The following is a 20,574-nucleotide window of genomic DNA, read 5'->3' on the forward strand; positions in this document are numbered from 1 at the left end:
TTACCTTAAATCTATGCCCTCTTGTTCTCAATCCCTCCACCAATGGGAACAGTTTTTCTCTAGCTACCCTGTCCAGACCCCTCATGATTTTGAATACCTCTATCAAAAATCCTCTGAACCTTATCTTCTCAAAAGAAAACAGCCCCAACTTCTCCAATCTATCCATGTAACTGAAGTTCCTCATACCTGGAACCATTCTCATGAACCTTTTCTGCATTCTCTCCAATGCCTTCACATCTTTACTAAAGTGTGTCGCCCAGGACTGGACACTATACTCCAGTTGAGGCTAAACCAGTGTTCTACACAAGTTTAACATAACTTCCTTGCTTTTGTACTCTATGCCCCTATTAATGAAGCCCAGGATGCCCACTCTCTCAACCTGTCCTCTCACCTTCAATGATTTATGCATATATACACCCAGGTCCCTCTGTTCCTGCACCCCCTTTAGAACTGCACACTATTTTATATTGCCTCTCCACATTCTTCCTACCAAAATGAATCCACACTTCTCTGCATTAAATTTCATCTGCCACATATCGACCCATTCCACCAACTTGTCTATGTCCTTTTGAAGTGTACACTATCCTCCTCACAGTTCACAATGTTTCCAAGTTTTGTATCATCTGCAAATTTTGAAATTGTTCCCTGTACACCAAGGTCTAGGTCATTAATATATATCAGGAGCATCAAAGGTCCCTGGGGAACTCCACTACAAACCTTCCTTCAGCCCAAAAAACATCCATTAATCACTACTCTCTGTTTCTTGTCTCTCAGCCAATTCCATATCCATGTTGCTACTGTCCCTTTTATTCCATGAGCTATAACTTTGCTCACAAGTCTGTTGTGTGGCACTTTATCAAATGCTTTTTGGAAGTCCATATACACCACATCAACAGCATTGCCCTGATCAACCTTCTCTATTACCTCATCAAAAAACTCCAGCAAGTTAGTTAAACACGATTTGCGCTTCATAAGTCCGTGCTGGCTTTCCATAACCAACCCACATTTGTCTGTGTGACTATTAATTTTGTCCTGAATTACCATTTCTAGAAGCTTGCCCATTACTGAGGTTAAACTGACTGGCCTGCAGTTGCTGGGCTTATCTTTACACCCTTTTTTGAACAAGGGTGTAACATTTGCAATTCTCCAGTCCTCTGGCACCTCTGAATGTAAGAAAGACTGGAATATTATGGTCTGTTCCTCCACAATTTCCACACTCACTTTTCTCAGTATCCTTGGATGCATCTCATCCGGTCCTGGTGCCTTATCAACTTTAAGTGCAGACAGTCTATCCAATACCTCCTCCTTATCATTTTTAAACCCTTCAAGTGTCTGAATTACTTCCTCTTTCACCATGACCTGCGCAGCATTTTCTTCCTTGGTAAAGACAGATGCAAAGTATTCATTTAATATCTCAGCCATGCCCCCTGCCTCCATCTGTAAATCCCCTTTTTGGTCCCTAATCGGCCCTACTTCTCCTTTCACCACCCTTTTACTATTAATATGCCCATAGAAGACTTTAGGATTCCCTTTTATATTAGCTGCCAGTCTCTTTTCATACTCTCTTTGCTTCTCTTATTTGCTTTTTCACTTCCCCTCTGAACCTTCTATATTCCACCTGACTCCCTGTTGTGTTATCTGTCATAAGCACACTTTTTCTTCTTCATCTTAATCGCTATCTCTTTCATCATCCAGGGAGCTCTGGATTTGTTTGCCCTACCTTTCCCTTTTGTGGGAATATACCTTGACTGTGCTTGAACTATTTCTTCTTTAAAGGCAGCCCATTGTTCAGTTACCATTTTGCCTGCCAACCTTTGATTCCAATTTATCTGGGTGAGATCCAGTCTCACCCATTGAAGCTGGCTTTCCCATAGTTCATTATTCTCACTCTGGATTGTGCGTTGCCCTTTTCCATATGTTATGATGGTGATTCCATTTTTTTATATTTTTTGAGAACTTGTGTGTAAAAGTCTATGGAAATACCTGAGGAGATGCAGGACTTTTTTTAAAAATAAAGGTCACTGGAAGGACTTGGGACTTTGTTTAAAAGCAAGCACTTACTGGAAGTCACATGTCTTGAGCTAAGGAAATAGCAGGAGCCTTGCTGACTATGGGAGTTGTTTACAGAGAAGTGACATGTCAAGATTTATGGTGGTCAAGAGTTGGTTTCATTTTTGGATATTGTTTTGGTTCAGTTGGTGTGCGGACTGTTTTGAATGTTAGTTGGGATTGCAGCCTGCTGAGAGAAGCATCCAACTCATCATGTGCCACCTCTTTGATAAACCTTGAGAATCCACTGTGAGAAATAGAGAAACTGACGCCGCATTTCTCCTGAAAAGCCTGCCAGATTAATCCTCAATGTCACTTGAAGAGAACTGCTCCAAAAAGGTTCCAGTGACAGCCTTTGCCATGTACCTAGACACCAGACCAAAGGACCAGTTGGGAACATTCCATATCTTATCCTTTTTCTTCAAGATTTAACAAATATTTGACCAAAGTATATTTTTGTCTTTTTTGTAAAGTGAAGCTCTGCAGAGAAAACGTCTTTATTTTTTCCATAACCGCTGTGTGTGTGCGTGCGTGTTGGGTTATTTAGAAGGGAACTTTCATATTTCAACCTGTGTGTTACTAAGATTTGCATCTTTATTGAATCAGTCTTGTTTATAATAAATTACTAATTTTTTTTTGTTTATTAAAGAAACCTTTTTTTTCAGAAACTAAAGTAGATTAAGTGTATAATTGGCCATATCGGTAACTGGGTAAAGCATGTAAATATATGTTGTGACCTGTGGAGAAGTGGAACTAGAGAAAGACAGTGCACTCCTCCAGCCTTGGTCATAAAACATAGCCAATGTAGACATTATTATACAATGATCACCATCCTCTAAATGTTCCCCTAAGGACACTTGATCCTCTTGGCCCACCTTATTCCCAAGAATCAGGTTTAGTAGTGCCTCCTTTTTCGTTAGACTGGAAACATACTGCTGTAGAACATTCTCTTGAGTACATTCTAGGAACTCTTGCCCCTCTCTGCCCTTTACACTACTACTATCCCAGTCCATATTCGGATAATCAAAGTCTTAATGTTGGGACTTGGTTACTTCCAGTAAGATCCCAGCCTGTAATAGCATACCCTGTTCATGCTCCATGGAGCCATGGCTATTCCTTTGGGGTTGCACCTCAGCAATCCTATTTATTTGTTGGAGGACAGAATACTGGACTGCTGTGACACCCTGCAAGCCCTGAGTCTGAGTCTGAGCCTGCAGTGCAGCAAGCTGAGATTGCATAACCTCAGTCTGAACTTCCACTGCAGCATCCAGACATTATGTGGTCTCTGCCTGTGCTGTAATGAAAGCTGGGACAACGGCCATCAGACACTGCAGCATAGTTGGGTCTACAAGTGCTGACATGGAGTTGGCCACCATTTGCACGCTGAAAAATGTGGGTTCCAAGGTCTGCGTAAAACCGTGTGCCCAAGTTGTTGCCAGACTCCGCCAAGCTCCTTAACAATGACAAGTGGTTTTCTAGCACCAATGCACCAAGCATTTCATTCTGCATGCCCATCGGCTTTTTTCTGTGCGCGACTCCATCAGAGCCCTCAACTGAGTCTTCTGCGGTAGATCTTGTGTGTGATCCCGCCCTCCTGGGAGCTGGTGCCTGTGCTACCCTTTCCCCCAGCTCTGGGTGCAGGACACTCGTACCCGGTGACCCACCACATACAGATCCCACCTCTACGCTACCCTCTAAATTTCACGCAGTGCTAGTAATTGAGCTGATGGTTGTGAGTGTGAGATCGAATGACAGTATATCTTCATCAGCGGTGTCCTGCTCCTCTTGCACTTCAACCTCCCACACCAGTGCTTAACCAGGCAACAATTCTTGGGTATCTGAAAAGAGAAAGGCACAATGGTAGGGGTGCGGTGAGGGACATGGGATGGGGGGGGTGGGGGTGGGGTGGAAGCAAAAGGTGCATGTTTACACATATTGTGGGATGAGAGGGAAGTGGGATGTGAGGTGGACTAGAGGGGAGAATAGCATAATCTTCTATGGTTTCAGCCCCACTGCTAGCAAAGCCTTAGTTGTGGCTGCTCCAATGATGATCAACACCATCTCCTCCTATTTCGCCCCACCGGTTAGGTGCTGCTGGCTGCAGTTATATGCTAACTTCCCCTGCAGGAGCAGGGGATGTGTGTCAGTGTGTGTGTTGCAATGTGTTTGGATGATGTACCTGCCACAGTTGAATAGCTGGCAGTGTGTACAAGCTGAGAGATGAGAGTGTGAGGCTTGCAGCAGTGCTAGGTGTGTGAGGGTGAGACTAGACTATGAATGTTCAGGAGATAGAGTATGCTAGTAGGCAAATGGAGGGAGGTGGTGAATAGAATAGTGTGGGAGACTAGTGGTTCATTTGAAAGTGCATTCACTGGCCTTAACCATTTGTGTGAGGCCATTAAACTTCTTCCTACATTGCATCCAGGTCCTTGGGGCTAGACTGCTTACATTGACACTGATGGCTATCTGCTCCCACTGCATTCTAAGGCAGAATAAAATTCTGCCCTTGCAGATGGACACGGAGGCAATGGGGCAAACAAACTATGGGCGGCATTCCCGACTTTGCCTGGGCGTCCTGCCATTTTGACCCCGGGACGTGGAAGTCTGAGGACGGCCTATCCGCCCAATTAATGACCACTTAAGGGCCTCTTCTCACCTCCGCTTCAATTTTGTGGAAGGCAGAAGGGACGATGGCATCGGGGGGGCGTGGTCTCTCGGTCTCTCCTTTGGGGGCACTCCAAAGCCTCCAGAGGGACCACCCCCCAACCAGTGGTGTTCGCCACCCCTTCCCCGAAGAACGACACACACCCACCCTCACCAACACCCCATCGCCAGGGCCTGCTGAATGGCCCCGGTGACCCCGCACCCCACTCACCTTTCCCGGGGTCCCGAATATCCTTGATGCTGCAGGGCCTCCTGCAATACTAGCCGTCACCACAGTCTCAGTGGTACTGCCGGTACTGCAGAGCTGCCGGCCTTCTGACTGGCTGGCAGTTCTGGAGGTGAGAGCTCATCCCTTAAAATGAACAGCATCTCCGATGGTGGGCAGTTAATTGCCTGCCCGCCGTCGATTGGCTTCGGGCGTCTGACAAGAGGTCTGAGGTGAGGTCTCCCCCCCACCTTCCACCCCACTGCCTGGATCCCCATCGCCATAATAAAGTGCAGCTGTTAGTGTCTGTCTGCAGGGCCTCCTGACTCTCTGTGGGAACAGGACCTCTATTCTCTTGTCCACTTCCCGTACCAAGGCCTCCAGTGCTGCATCAGAAAACTTTGAAGCAATCTTTCTGTCTTGTTGTGCCATTTTCAGTCTTTTTCCTGCTCAGAGACACTTCCACAAACAGTTCCAGCCCCTGCTATAGCCTGAAGGCAACACCCCTTTAAGAGGTGCAAGTGGTGCTAGTCTGACATGAAGGCCCCCTGCTGAGGTGTGCAGCCACTCAGCTGTGTGTTTAGCACTGGGCTGCACGCTACCATCATTTAATTTAGCAGACAAGGGGCTGAATTTTACTGGCCCCTCGACACCGCGGGGGCTGGTAAATTCTGCGGGGAGAGGCCCGCTTTGACTCGCAACATCAAGAAGGGCCCACTGCATATTACCGGCAGCGGGGACCTCGGTACAGCACCCCCCTACCCCGCCTCCAGGCGGCGGGCCCTTCCTCTCCATATGTAGATTGACATTAGATATATTCAAATTAACTTACCTACCATCCCACGGCAATTTTACAGCCTCCGTTCAGCCTTCGTGTGCCTTTGGAACCCCGCACGGAGTTCCGAGGCGAGAACCTGGTGTGGGGGGGGGGGGGGGTTGCGGGGGTTGCTGGTAGTAATAAAAATTTCAGGGCAGGTGGGGTGGAGGAGTGAGAAAATTAATTTTTATTGGATGTGGGAATGGTGGGAAGGAATTGAAGGCAAAAGATTGAAGGTTGGGGGGAAAGTTCGGGTATTTGAAAAATCAGTTGATGTTAATTTCGAGCAATTAAATTACCATTGTGGGGGGTTGGGGAAGGGAAGGGCCTCCATCATTTAATCTTATATTTAATAAAAATCACTATCTATTTCCCTTTAAAAATTAAAATTAATTGTAAGGGCTTAAAGCCCTTTAAAAATGGCGCTGGTGCCTGCGCGGTGGTGCCGGACACTGGTGCCTACGCGGTGGCGCCGCACGCTGTTGCTGGGGATGCATCGGGAGTGGCTGCTTCACTCCCTCTTTTTAAATGAGCCCCCAGGTGTAATATCGCAGTGGCTTGGCAGCGGCCGCTGGATGCAGGCATGCCGCTGTGTTGAAAGTGCGCTGCTGCAGGGCACAGCACCTGAATAAAATTCAGCCCAAGATGACATTTGGGTGCTGCCTTCATCGTAATAAATGGGCACAGGTTAATCATGCAGCCTGATCCCCAGGCCTGTTATTTGGCCTTATCCAATTTTCCCCCTTGGTCTTTTTTCTGCGCTTACCATTTTGACACAATCAGCATACAGGGGAGATCTTCTCCTAAACAGTCTACTGACAGTTTGAAAACAAGAACTTCGGGTTGGTTAACAAATTCTTTAATCTTCTTGTCAGCACCCTGATCTCCTTGGCCCATGTTGCACTGAAGGCCAAGAGAGCAGGTGTACAATTTGCTCCTCAGCTTCTGCCTGTGCCACTCTGGTCGGCTACTCGGCTGTGTGTGACATTGGTCAGAAATGACTTGTCACAGGTTCTGCTCAGCATCTCACCACAGTAGCATCATTGATTTTGGAAAATCAGTTCTGTGTGGAATTGATACTGCATCCTTCTACTCGTGAAGCATGGCACATTTGTACTGCGCAACTATCTCATGAAAATTATGTGATATCAGTGGAGCAAAAACAGTTATGTAGGTTGTTACTAGAGGAAAGAGACTTATCAAGATGCTTGTGGTTTTAACACTGGATGTTATTGTGAACAGCTGACTTTTCAGAGTGCTTTTACAAGGAAAATGCAGAACAGCAATAGGTTTAATATGTTTACTTATTTCTAAAGAATAAATTGAAAGAATTGAAACTTCCTTTAAGGATGCAATATGCAACTAAACAGAAGTTTCACAACACATTTCTGTAGCAATTGCATTGTGACTCTTAACAATGAAAATTAAAACTAACATTTTAACACATTAGATCAGTTGACAGTTTTGTTTGATGTAGATATCACACATTCTATTTTCTTGTCAATTAGACAGTAGTTTTTTCTTGCTATTCTAAATCATAGTTTTGCCATCATCTCCCAATGTTATCTTACCATCTTTGAAAAATTGCCAAGTCATTTTGTTTCTTTATGGCTGGTGAGTGCTTAGCATTCCCTGAATAACTAGAAAAGGAGTGATAGTGGTGTAGTACTAATATCACTGAGTTAGTAACCTTAAGGCCCAGGCTTGGGACCTGGGTTCAAATCCCACCATGGTTGAAAGTGGAATGTAAATTCATCTTAGGGTGGTGCAGTGGTTAGCACCGCAGCCTCACAGCTCTATTGACCCAGGTTCGATTCTGGGTACTGCCCGTGTGGAGTTTGCAAGTTCTCCCTGTGACCACGTGGGTTTTCGCCGGGTGCTCCGGTTTCCTCCCACAGCCGAAGACTTGCAGGTTGATAGGTAAATTGGCCATTATAAATTTCCCCTAGTGTAGGGGATGTGGTAGTAATATGGGATTAATGTAGGATTAGTATAAATGGGTGGTTGATGGTCAGCACAGACTCGGTGGGCCGAAGGGCCTGTTTCAGTGCTGTAACTCTAAATATAATACATATTTCAGCAAAACAATAACTATTTTTGTGAGAAGATTATTGCTGCTGAATACTTTCTCACTTAAACTTTAAAAGAACTAAAATATAATTCTTGGCAGGAGGTGTCCAATCAACCAAGACAAGTAAGAGCAATGTCTGAAAGTAAAATGAATCAGTTTTGCTTGTACAGTGTTGGCGTTTTTTCTATTTATAAACACAGTAGAGTTCTCACTTCCAACCTCCCTTTTATAAGTCTCTCTGATAAATCATAACCTCTGACACAGTTTTTAATCTTCCTATCTAACAGAAGCATACCTTTTACAGTATGTCTTTCACCTGGTTCCAAAAGCCAGGGGCATTAGGAAGACAAAAAGATTTTCAAGTCACTTGGAAAAACGGTTGCATATTATATCACATGAGGCTTGAAAGGAAAAAAAAACAAATATGTCTGACAACGAATGCATGGCACCAAATTTTTTTTCATATCAAACCATATAATTAAGAAAATCAAGCACTCACCTTCTGTGCCATTTGGTGTCATGGAATTATTATTGATACAGGAGTTGTCAAGTTTTGGACCATTGGGAGATTCACTACTTCCACATACTCGACTGTGTGGACTTGCTAGATCCTGCATTTCCATAGACCTACAAACAAGAAATGGTTCTTGTTTTTTGATGAAAAATATTACAAGTGTATGCATTCAAATTATAAATACCAGCCAGGAGTAAAACACTTTCGAACTGGTTTTGAGAAAAGTTTTTATTTATCTGTTGACTTTTTTTACTCTTCCATGAAATGTGGGCATCGCTGGTAAAGCCAGCATTTGTTGCCAATCCCTAATTGCCCTTGAAAAGGTGGTGGTGAGCTGCCTTCTTGAACCACTGCAGTCCATCTGGTGCAGGTACACCCACAGCGCTGTTAGGAAGTGAGTTCCAGGATTTTGAGCCAGCGACAAAGAAGGAACAGCGATATAGTTGCAAGTCAGGATGGTGTGTGGTTTGGAGGGAAACCTGCAGATGGTGGTGTTCCCAAGCATACGAACATACGTATGAATTCGGCGCAGGAGTAGGCCAGTTGGCCCCTCGAGTCTGCGCCGCCATTCAACAAGATCATGGCTGATCTATTTGTAACCGCAACTCCGCAGTCCCGCCTACCCCCATTAACCTTTCACCCTTTTGCTTATCAAGAATCTACCTACCTCTGCTTTAAAAATATTCAAAGACTCTGCTTCCACCTCCTTTTGAGGAAGAGTTCCAAAGACACTCAGAAAAAAATTCTCAACTCTGTCTTAAATGGACGACCCCTTATTTTTAAACAGTGACCCCTAGTTCTAGATTCTCCCACAAGAGAAAACATCCCTTCCACATCCACCCTGCCCACATCTCCTGCCCCTGTCCATCTAGGTGGTAGAGGTCGCCGGTTTGAAAGGTGCCATTGAAGGAGCCTTGGTGAGTTGCTGCTGTTGGAGAGTCAGGAGGTGAGTTACTTGCTGCAGAGTTGCCAGCCTCTGACCTGCTCCTGTAGCCACAGTATTTATGTGGCTGGTCCAGTTCAGATTCTGGTCAATGGTGACCCCCAGAATGTTGATCGTGGGGGATTCAGCAATTGTAATGCCGTTGAATGGTACATCAAAAATTTAACCTTTACGTAGTATTTAAGAAAGTTATTTTGCAAATCTGAAAATTGAATATTCTAGCTTGATGTAACACTACAAATAAGTGGAGAAATATATGCTGAATTGACAGGGAAATGAGGCACTCTTTGTTTCCTTCCTAGCATGAAATACATTAAAACATTACTAAGCTTTCTGATTTGTTTGCTTTTTGGATTATATTAAGCACATCCAATTGAAAAGGGATAAGATGTTGCACCCATTCAGTTTATAACTGAATTAGACTGCCATAGTAATTTGGAGTGCTTCATTTTCCACTTGATCTCAGAAAACAGAGAGGGCTAAGCAACATTTCTTTTGTCTATTTGATTTATGATTGAGTCCACATTTCACGTAAAGCTGAATCAATTGAGCAGCTTAGTCTATGAGGTAAGTTGTGGTTATTGTATCTTTTCTGGAACTGGAAGATTTGCAGCAATACCGAGACTGCATCAAAAAGGATCAAAACATTATTTTATGATCTAAAATATCTGTAAGATGTTCATTATTCACTGTGCAATTGGTGATTAAAAGGCACATTACTTTTAAAATCTATATATTGCTTCTCACAGCGATACCAATTTAAAACTCCAAAATATAAAAATGCATAACAGGTATCATAGGAGACATTAGTAATTGTGAAACAATTGTCATTAATGCTATTCTAAGACTCTATCTTGAAATATTTAAAATGTACTTAGATACACTGCACGATTGGAACAGAAAACAAATATGAACTATTCACAAGTGAAACAGTTTTAAAATGTTATAGTACTCATGACTCTGGTAATTATTATGAAATAAGTGTAAACTTTTTTTTATTGCTTGCATATTAACTGACAAAGTATGTTATTGAAATCATTTTTTGTAGCTATATATTTTTGAACAAAGCCAAGAACAAGCATAGGCAATGTCTAATCATACTGCATACAGTAAAATTTCAACAATGCTCTTACCTGGAATCTGGAGGATCTGAAACATTGGAATCAGGTCGAGCTTTTTTCACCTGCCAGTCAAGAACAAAACAGCTCCCTGTTATTCAAGTGCCACGGCTCACCATATTCCCAAACAATAGGCCTCAGCTTGAAAAAAAAATGTTCTTTCCCTTTATCGAAAAGGAAGAAAGAGACAGTGTTACAGAGTCACATTGTCTTTCAGTTGATCTTTTGTATCATTTCCTCCTACAGGTCTTTTCTCCTCCCCATATCAGGGAAAGCAGCCAAATGATGGGAAGGTGATTCATCACTGGGTTAGACAGCTGCAAACTGGATTAACCCTCCCCCAATCAACATGCAAAGTAGTTTAGCCAAGGTAAGCAGGAAGAACTGGCTGAAAACAGGTAGCGGTTGGAAACTGAATTCATCGAACAGAAGTAACAGAAACAACTGAAGCATTTTACCTCCAACATCTTTAGATCTTTCACCTTCCATTCACATAATGAAATACATCACTTTTTCCTGGCCGACCTACACAACCGTCATCTATCATGCTGGTTAATTTACTCAACTCAGCATATGCACTTTACTGTAGTTCAGATCACAGTCTTTAAACTTTACACTTTTAAATTGAAAGTAAACCATGCAAATTTAATAGTTCTTGTGAATTCATCACCAAGGTATTTTAGATACTAGAAAATCTTTACAGTTCAATTTGCTAACATTTCCGAAGTAATTTTGTTTAGTAACATAGAATAAATGTGCCTCATTGAGAAATTGGAATAAAACTTATGAAACTTTACTGTTTTTAAAATTTAATGAAAACACCCCTTGCAGTCTAAAGAAAGCTCTTGCTGAAAATACCTCACTGAATGATATAGTTTATGTCTATTGCTTAACCTTTGTAAGGACACCCATAGAAAGCAGTAGCAAACATTTTATCCACTACTGATACAATTCTGAATCTAAGTTCCATGCCAAAGATGCAGTTATAAAAGTTAACTCCGATAAAATTGTTTCACAAAGGTATTGTTATAGATCAATCAAGGGAAACACCAGAATTGATTAAGTAGAAAAATTAAATTAACAAGTCGCAGTGAGACCTGCAAGTTGTACAGTGGGAGGACAGGATTTCCAAGTTTCTTCACAGTATTATTTTTCATCCCTCACATATTGCAGAATTAATACTAATACAAATGCACAGTGGATTCAAGATCCATTCCAAGATCTGAGTGCAAAAATCAAGGCTGGCATTCCAGAGAAGTACTGGGAATGCTACACTATCAGAGGTGCTGTCTTTCTGATGAGATGTTAAACTGAGGCCCCATCTGCTCTCTCAATTGGATGTAAAAGATCCCATGGCACTATTTGGAAGAAAAGCAGGGTAGTTACCCCTGGTATCCTGGCCAATATTTATCCCTCAATCAACATCATAAGATTATCTAGTCATTATCATATTGCTGTTTGTGGGAGCTTGCTGCCTGCAAATTGGCTGCTGTGTTACCTACATTACAACAGTTACTAAACTTCAAAAGTACTTCCACGGCTGTGAAGCACTTTGGGACACCCTGTGGTCATGAAAGATGCTATATAAATGCAAGTCTTTCCTCGTTTAAAGAAGATAATGCTGTATAACAATTGCAAACAACACAGTAATCTTATTGCTTGCATCTAAGTTTGTGTCAGTCACCTTACTCTATTCTGTTTTCACATTTCCCATTCAAATCAAATCTCACTTTGTGCTGTAATGCTGAAAAATGTATTTAGAAGAATTTAAGTAAATGTCACTTCCAGTTATCTAACATTTCTTTATTATTTATTGCCGTATATGATTGGCTCAGGTCTTGTTTTATGCACATTCCTAATTTGACTTAAAATACCCACTCATTGGTGTCTGAAAGGAAGAACGGAGATGAGCTAGAACTTAATAGACAGATTTGGATTTGACTGAAACAGGTAAACATTATATTTAAAATTAGGAATTCTGCTATTTCCTGCTCAGCACATTTTGCAACAATGCAACTAGAGAAGCTAGCAGGAACCTGTACAGCAAGGTATGATGCAGCACATTTACTTTAACAAAAATGTAATTGGCTTTTTATAACCCATTTGTTCATTGTGTGGAAGTCCTATTTTAAGGCCAGATACTGAATTTAAAAATGGAAAAGAAATAAATTACAAACATTTGAATTAACTGAAGAGTAAACAATATTAAATTTAGCCAAAGATAATTAAATTGAAGTTAGTCATGCTTAATGCCACTTTAGCTATTAACCTACTTTAATTTTCATTTAATCAAACCAAATGAAATTTGGCAAATAGAAGCTGGAATTTAGTTCTGGAAAGTCAAGTGATCGGTCTAAGAACGTTAACTTCACATTAAAGTCAATGCACTACAGCGTATAAATCAGTATAGTTTTTAATCAAATTAATACCACATACTATATATAGACATTTTAAAGATTCCAAGACAGCTACGATATAAGCAAAGGCAACATGAAATGTGGATGTAATTTTATTAGAATTCTTATTAACAATAAATTATACACACAACTCCAAGATGTTGACACTGAGATTTCCGCTAGCCAAGGTATTATATATATTTATCATATGAGAGAAGTGCCATGACTGCAGCCATGCTATCGTAGAGAGAAGGGTAGTGTGGATATTATTGGAAAGTCAAGATTATCTCCATTTTTGTTCTGTCATTATGGGAAATTTTGCACATTCCACAGATGGATGAACAAAATATTCAGCATTTAAACTGATTAAGGGATAACATAGTTGGCTGAGAAGTATGAAAATAGTTTGTTATAGGCCAATCAAGATTGGCTAATTTGCTTTAGATTGGCATAAGGTGGAAAAACATGGGAGCAAACTTGTGTATATTAACAATCATGATTTCAGTTCTTTTTTATACTAGAGTCTGTCATTCTAGAATTGGCCTTTATAGCCACTCCAGGCGCTGCTTCACAAACCACTGACCACCTCCAGGCGCTTACCTATTATCTCTCGAGACAAGGAGGCCAAAGATTTATACTATATGGGCAATCAATCTGTATTTAGGAAAAAAGAAAATTATGTTCCTATGATTTATCTAAAAACGTGAACAACCTGTATACAAAACACATTCTAACTGTATTCTAATACATATTTTCATGATGTTCACTATGACGATCCAACAGAATTGCCTGACATATGTTTCTGCACTTAACTAGGAATCTTAAGGTGACTCTGTATATTGCCACTCAAGTTAATAGTAAAAACCTATGAGCTACAGCTACACTAGTTCTTCTGCAATAACCAATACAAATTGCCAGCAGGTGATATGGTCCAGGTGAGTAGAATTTGTTCGCTCTAAAGCACAAAGAAATCTATCCCCTGCTAACGCGTATTGTCTAAAAAAAAGCATTCAGTATCTTTGATGTGCATTTCAATTCAACCCGAACCCAGAAATTCTTTGATGTTTCCAGAACAAAGCCAGAGGAGATGAAGCATTCTAAGTGCCATCAAATTCAACAGAGCAACTCTTAGACATTCCTGCTTATACTAATTTTTTTTTACTATTTAGCCCTGTTCGGTAGTTTTACTTTTAAATATACTGGACTATCAAAAGAATTTTTTTTATTAAACTGCAATAAAAACAGTATATAGCAAGTGGGTCATTGAACTGGAATGCATAAGTATTCCAGATGGTTTATCTTACCAAGGTCTAACAATTGCTAGGAACCTAATTTAGAGATCTTAGTTGTTCATGGTGGTAATATTTTAGTCTTTTTTTCTGATAAGGAATTAGATTCTATTTCTGAAACTATTTAAGTGTTTACAAGTGCAAATTTATGTGCAGAATGACACTTCAGCACATGACAATATCTTGTGTGACGGTTTCGTTGAAATTGTGATCATTTTTTAAAAAGGAATACGAACATATTAAAATTAAAAGCATTCTTACAAATTGGATAGTACAATAATGATAGTAATTTGCAATTATTACTGTGCCTCTACTGTAGACAAACATCTCAAACTGCTTCACAGAGGCTTAATATTGGAGGAGGTTCAAACATTTAAAACATTGTTTTACACCACAAAACTATGATGAAACGTAACTGTAAACTAAGTTTTAGGAACTTTTTTTAAGCATGACATTGATGTTGCTCTCTGTCAGCATTTTGCCCAGGACAGCAACACACTTATTTTAATGACAACAGCAGCAATTAAATGATGCATAAAGTGTTAATAAAATATTAAAAGAGGCTCAGCTCATTACTTTTGTCTTACGTTATAACAACTCAGTCACTTTGAATCATACATGTCTGTGCATGTCCAATATAGCCCCTGTTTTTGAATTTGCTACTTTATTGTCTAAATAAGAATTGCACTGTCTGCACAGATTCTCCACCTTCAACTTTCCATGTGCCAATTTTCTTTTGACTTGCCTTAATTAAATTGTTTTACTGCCAATTAATTTCAGTATCCATGTTACTATGATTTAACAGTATCAGTTCCATTAAAATATGTTAGTGGTTCAAGTAAAAGATGTAGGGATGTAATAATTCCTATGAGTAGTCTTTTAGCTAGTTTGTTTTTTAAACCTACATGTCTCTACATCATATATGCTTGATTATTGATGTGCACCTCCAGCTTTGACTACTTGTTACAATGCAGGAAATAAAATAAATGAAAGTCAAAGTTTTGAAAAAAAGGCTACTTTCAAAGCAACTAAACCTTACAAGTCTGCTGAATTTCCATGTTGGCCCAGAAAAATATAAGTATATGCATAGAGAATTCAATTTTAAACAGAGATGCAAATTTGAATGGGATTTGATAAAATTATGCAACATATACATCACTGTATTTTTATTATACATTGAACACAAAATGAGTTAATAATTAAATCAAAACAATCTCAAATATTTTTAAATGTTGAAAGATAAGTAATCAGGCATTTGTAACCAACTACTGGTTATCATACTAAAGATTTCTGCTATTTGTTTTGTTTTATAATCACTTTCATTACACATCATATTCCATAAAATAACAAAAAAGCAAATTTTCTTAACTGTTAAGCATTAAATTGAAAACATATATTGACTGTACAAAACAGTAAATATTAACTGAAATCAATAAAGAATTTCATATCCTCCCTCAAAAAAAAACTCAAAAGCCCAATGCAGCCGTGACACAGAATAAACAGTATTTGTAAAATAAACAGTTCATTAGCTCAGTTGCAATTATTTTAATTAAAGTATCATTTCTCTTTAAATAGTAATTTGCTGTAGACCCACAGCCATGAACATTTTCAATTTGTTACTTTTGTTTTGTTGAATCTGACATACTGTTTTAGCCATCTGACTGAATTGCTACATTAAATCTGTTAATGCTGTGCTCTTCAACCCCAGAAATTATTTCCAGAAGGGAAACGCTTTGAGAGATGATCAAACAAGATTTAAGGTAGACATTTTATCACATTTTCCCTACCGCAGAGCCAGGCATAAATGAAAATGCATTCTTTCTCAGCTCGTGTTTAAGCTCTTAATATCTGCAAGTAATTTCAATCCACTAGTAAAATACAACATGAAAACTTTAAATACTTAGAAATTCCAGTTTTGAATAATATGAGAAATGTAAACTGTTTATGAATTGTAGTCTGATATTCAGTTTGTGAAATTAAGTTTTTCAAAAGATTAATTTCAAAAATCTTTAAAATATCATGATTATTAATAAACATCTTTTCTTGTTATAGGATTTTTTTTTGAAGAGCAAGCATTTACCCTGGTCAAAATTGTCCTTCAGTCTTTTTATTTATAGAATGAATTATACAAAGTGTACACATTTTTGAAAAATAAAAATTAAAGTCATAAAACTACAACTGAATGCAAACATCCACTTTTATAAATCACTTTCCAAGTGGATTCTAAGGAATCTGGACAGAAGGAGTAAATTAATTCTAACCCTTGGCAGCAGTCGGGGCACCACAGGGTGCTAGCACCTCTGCACAACCAGCTGCCAGTAATTTTTTTGCCACAATTCTAAACCATTTATATCTTCTTAGGCTGCCATATAAGGACCTCATAGTCTTTGATATCTGTTTGCAGAAATAGTCTCACATTTAAGAAACTGAATTTATAGATATTTGCATAAACCACCTCATAGATGAAGTGGAAATACATATCAGAAACAAAAGCTACTTTTTCGTCTCTTAATTATCAGATTTTATGAGACTATAGATTTCAGTTATGTCACCGTATGCCAAAAAATATTAACTCCACACCAATAGACAGACCATTACATAAAGATATAACTCAAACAAATTAACTAGCAGAATGGTAATAATTATTTTCATATTTGGTTTTGGTGTCAATTGTCTTTTGAAAAAAATTAAAATGCAACATTTCTAACAATCAACACACACTGGAATAGTTTTTCCTTGAATTCTTTCAGTAATATATTTAATATGAGAATATCTATTCTTGCAGCTGGCAGTACCTATGTGCTCTTTCCTTCAAAACTTTCCGTCTATATCATAGACCAAGAGAATGGTTGCATTAATTTATTTTTTCTTCTCTGATTCACATAAATGTTATGGTTAAGCTGCATCAGCTAAGCTTATGTCTCATCATTTCAATACGAAAACATTTTGTATGGTGACAAAAGCATTTACCCCTTTGAGTGCTTCAGCAAAAGACTAAATGAACAGCTTGTAAAGGGAAGCTTAATCCATCCAAATGCAGATCTTTTTCAAAACACACAGGCAAAACAGTCTAAAATCGAGCAACATTTTAGCCAGTGCAAGATTAGCAAAGTAACAGTAGTAAAGAATGGAAATAATGGGCTTATGGCTAAAGCAGAGAAGCTGTAATAAAATGTAAAAGCTGAATTGTTCATGTTTAAACTATTTCTATCTAAATGAAAAATGCTCCATGCAGCATATCATAACAGAAATTACTATACAACACAAACATACATAAAAACTAATTAACTGTGCTAATCAATTTTATTTATAAGCATTTTAAATATATGTCCAGCATAAAAAACAGTAATAAATGGAAACTGTTTAACTTGGTAGATTCTATTTTTTTCTGTTGGTCAGGAAAAGGTCTCCGATGGGGATCTGAATGTTTTGCTTGGTGCAAGGAAAATTTAAACTTCCTAAGAGAAAGGATTTCCTGGTTCAACAAGGACCATCAACTGTCCTCAGGTTCAAATTCACCATACTCAATTTAAATGTAAAATATGCTTTTATAGATCTTATATATTTAATGGGATGTATGTCAAAGGAAAGGTATTAAACATTTTCCTCTTCAGTTGAATTATTAATCATAAATTATAACAGCAAAGATCCCATTTAAAGCTAATAACTTTATAACTCACAAAAAAAAGCTATGTTCACCTGTTACAAAGCATCATTTAAATTCAGAAATGTTGGGTAGAAATATGTGGAATTGAGTTTTATCTAAGAATGGAAATAACAGGTTTGTTATGTCAATGTTATGTTAATCCAGCCTTTCTATGAAATTAATGTAATATTCACTCTTCTAAGGATATTGATCCTGACACTCATATAGTTATTGATCTAAACATGATTATTGTACAAAAACTACACCATTCAAAAGAATTACCCTAACCTAGGCCTTTCTTTACTATGTCCCCAGGGCAAACATAGAAAAGGGTTACTGATGCCTCAGTGAATTGGACAAATGCTGGCGGTCCAAAGTGCTCTTCCGTGCAATTTAATAGATGCAGACTTGTACTTACAGCACTTTAAATGCAAATCCTCCTGAACTCTTCTGGATCTCTTTCAAGCTCTTGAATTAAATAAACCATCATTTCTTACTATAATCCTTTTCCTGATCAACACGAAAGTCTGCACTCAATGCACCAATTGTCCAAGTTATATGCAAACAACATAGTAGCAGTTGAGGAGGTTGAAGCAGAGCTGGGTGAGTGCAGTCCAGTCACCACTGCAGACTCTGACTGGAGAATGTCTGAGTTTAGCAGTTTCCACAAAGGAAAAAAAAGTCACAGTGGACTTTGACAGGAAGACTTAGAATCGGAAATGACACTTGGGAGTACACAGCTACCAGCAAACTGAAGCACTAACTCTCTTCTGTGTCGCTAAGTCACTGCTCTAAGCAATGTACCTTTTCCCATTAACAGCAGCAGATAATATCAGTGATCCATAGACAAAGAAATGGCAGAACCTTCATCCGTCCTATTTGTTTGCTCAATCTTGTGGTTCTGCCCAAGCAGCCTCAGGGCTTTTTGTTTTTTGTAATGTAAACCACAGCTTTTCTCCTGCATCCAGCCCCACTGGCTTAAATGAAACAATAGAAATCAGTTCTGTGTTATCCCAGTCTCTTTTAGTGGCTTAAATAAATTCATTATGTAAATGAGCAAGTCCGCAGTTTCTAAACAAACAGCTGTGTGTCTGACCTAATTCAAGTACTCCATCAACAGGCAGCAAAGCATATGTTTGTCTGGCATCTACTTTTATATTATCTAAAAGCTACTGACAGTTCACACACCAAGTTTTGCTATATTTATCAGAGCAGAACAATAAAGAAAGCGATGTGGCATTCTCACAGGTTTGCATGCAAATACTTTTATTTTAGTAACTTAGGCCAAAAAACCATATAATGTGGAATAACATTTTAACTTACACACTGAAACATTTACATAAAAAGCATATTTTATGTATGTATTTTTTCCTAACAAAAGAATGCTGGATATATTTTGCAACAAGTTTTAGTTTTATATATGTATTGTATTATCTCTGGTGATACAAAAACTTTTCAGATCCGCAGCATAATAGCTACAATATTTTCAGCTCTCTTTGGACTAAATAAAAAGGAACCAGCAAGTGACTAACATAATATTCCACTGAAAACAATGCTTATGTACCAGTTAATGACTACTCACTACATTTCTGATAAGTAATTATTAAATTAATAAGTGACTAAAATGAAATAACTATTGCAGTGAAACTTTTGAAGCTTATCTTCCCAACCTATGTTGAAAAATTGAATATATCTGTAAGAAATTAAATTAAAGGTATATTCTTAGTTTTAAAATGTAATTTTTATATGCTTATGCTGAATTACATAAAATCTTACATTTCAAACATTTATGAAACTGTAAACAGTGAGAAGTTTTCTGTTACTGTACAACACTTTAAAACTTTTATTGTTATTTCTATCCCTAACATATTTTACACATAAAACTGTTATTCCATATATTGAAAAAGAATTTTACATGATTGTTTAATACTGAAATTGCATTTTAAAATGTTTGTAAAATACTTTTGCTCATTTCTCTCCCTCCAATTCAGTATCAAATACTTTAAAAAAAAAATTTAAACTAAAACTCCCCCTGTGCGTTATTAATGCACAGCTCTGGGCAACACTGTGGTCTAGTTTTTCCTCAGTAAACTTGCATAGGTCAGACTGCAAAGTGGCAAATAGAGCGCGTGCCGTCACAATATTGGTGCCTCATGGTGTGCCACTGGAGTTCTAGGAATAGACTGAATAATAAGACGAGTCACTAACAATTCTGAAACGTAATACACTTTCAATAGGACTTTACATATTCCGAATATATGGCATAATATATATTAAGTTTAATAGTAAGCACGTAATTTAAAAAACACGTTAAATACAAATGAATAGAAAATCACTTCGCGTTGAGATCTGCCAATCTGGCACTTCTTACCTTTTACACAATTCATCAATACAGCAAAGAGATCTAAAGCGGAAATATTGTCACACTATATATCCAGTTCTTGCTAATGTACCTTTCAGTGCGACACCCGCCTCTTTGCGCTAGTTGATTAAACACAGAGGAAATCTTATAATAGAATATTTTGTCAGAGCTGTATAGTAGCTTCAAGTTGCACACACCTAAGATTTTGTTTTGCTTGGTGCTGCCAAGGAACTCTGGGATAGTCACCTAGCCATATATGGTTAAACAGGTCTAAATGAATAAACCTACAGGGCTGGACCATTGAAATGACAACTAAAGGAAGCTGCGCTTTTCATAGGCAGCACGGTATGAGCGCCTTGGTTCAAGATCGTTATCAGTATTATATTTGGGTTTGATTACAACGTAACAGAGTTAAGAAATAGTTTTAACTTAAAACAATCAAATTAACTTAAAAGAACTACCATAGCAAAAGTTGTTTTTAAACAGGAAAAAGTACGTTG

At 38.5% G+C, this 20,574-nt stretch overlaps 1 protein-coding gene across 17 annotated transcripts in view; it reads right to left on the reverse strand.

Annotated features, from left to right (window-relative positions):
• The window catches only part of eya1 (EYA transcriptional coactivator and phosphatase 1), a 274,463-nt gene extending 254,227 nt beyond the window's left edge, over positions 1-20,236 (reverse strand). For 12 of the 17 annotated variants that reach the window (XM_068032014.1, XM_068032005.1, XM_068032015.1 and 9 more), the window contains exons 1-3: positions 18,131-18,336; positions 10,397-10,545; positions 8,306-8,433 (exon numbers count right to left, since the gene is read on the reverse strand). In XM_068032014.1, coding sequence (XP_067888115.1) covers positions 8,306-8,429 — 124 coding nt within the window. In that variant the 5' untranslated portion in view covers positions 8,430-8,433; positions 10,397-10,545; positions 18,131-18,336. Of the gene's footprint in view, positions 1-8,101; positions 8,173-8,305; positions 8,434-10,396; positions 10,546-18,130; positions 18,337-20,083; positions 20,144-20,165 lie in introns of those variants that run through there. The other 5 variants (XM_068031998.1, XM_068032001.1, XM_068031999.1 and 2 more) reach the window with 5 other exon arrangements.
• Between the last annotated feature and the right edge of the window lie 338 nt (positions 20,237-20,574).

This window comes from Heterodontus francisci, chromosome 5, assembly GCF_036365525.1.
Source record: "Heterodontus francisci isolate sHetFra1 chromosome 5, sHetFra1.hap1, whole genome shotgun sequence".
NCBI classification, from domain to species: Eukaryota; Metazoa; Chordata; class Chondrichthyes; order Heterodontiformes; family Heterodontidae; genus Heterodontus; species Heterodontus francisci.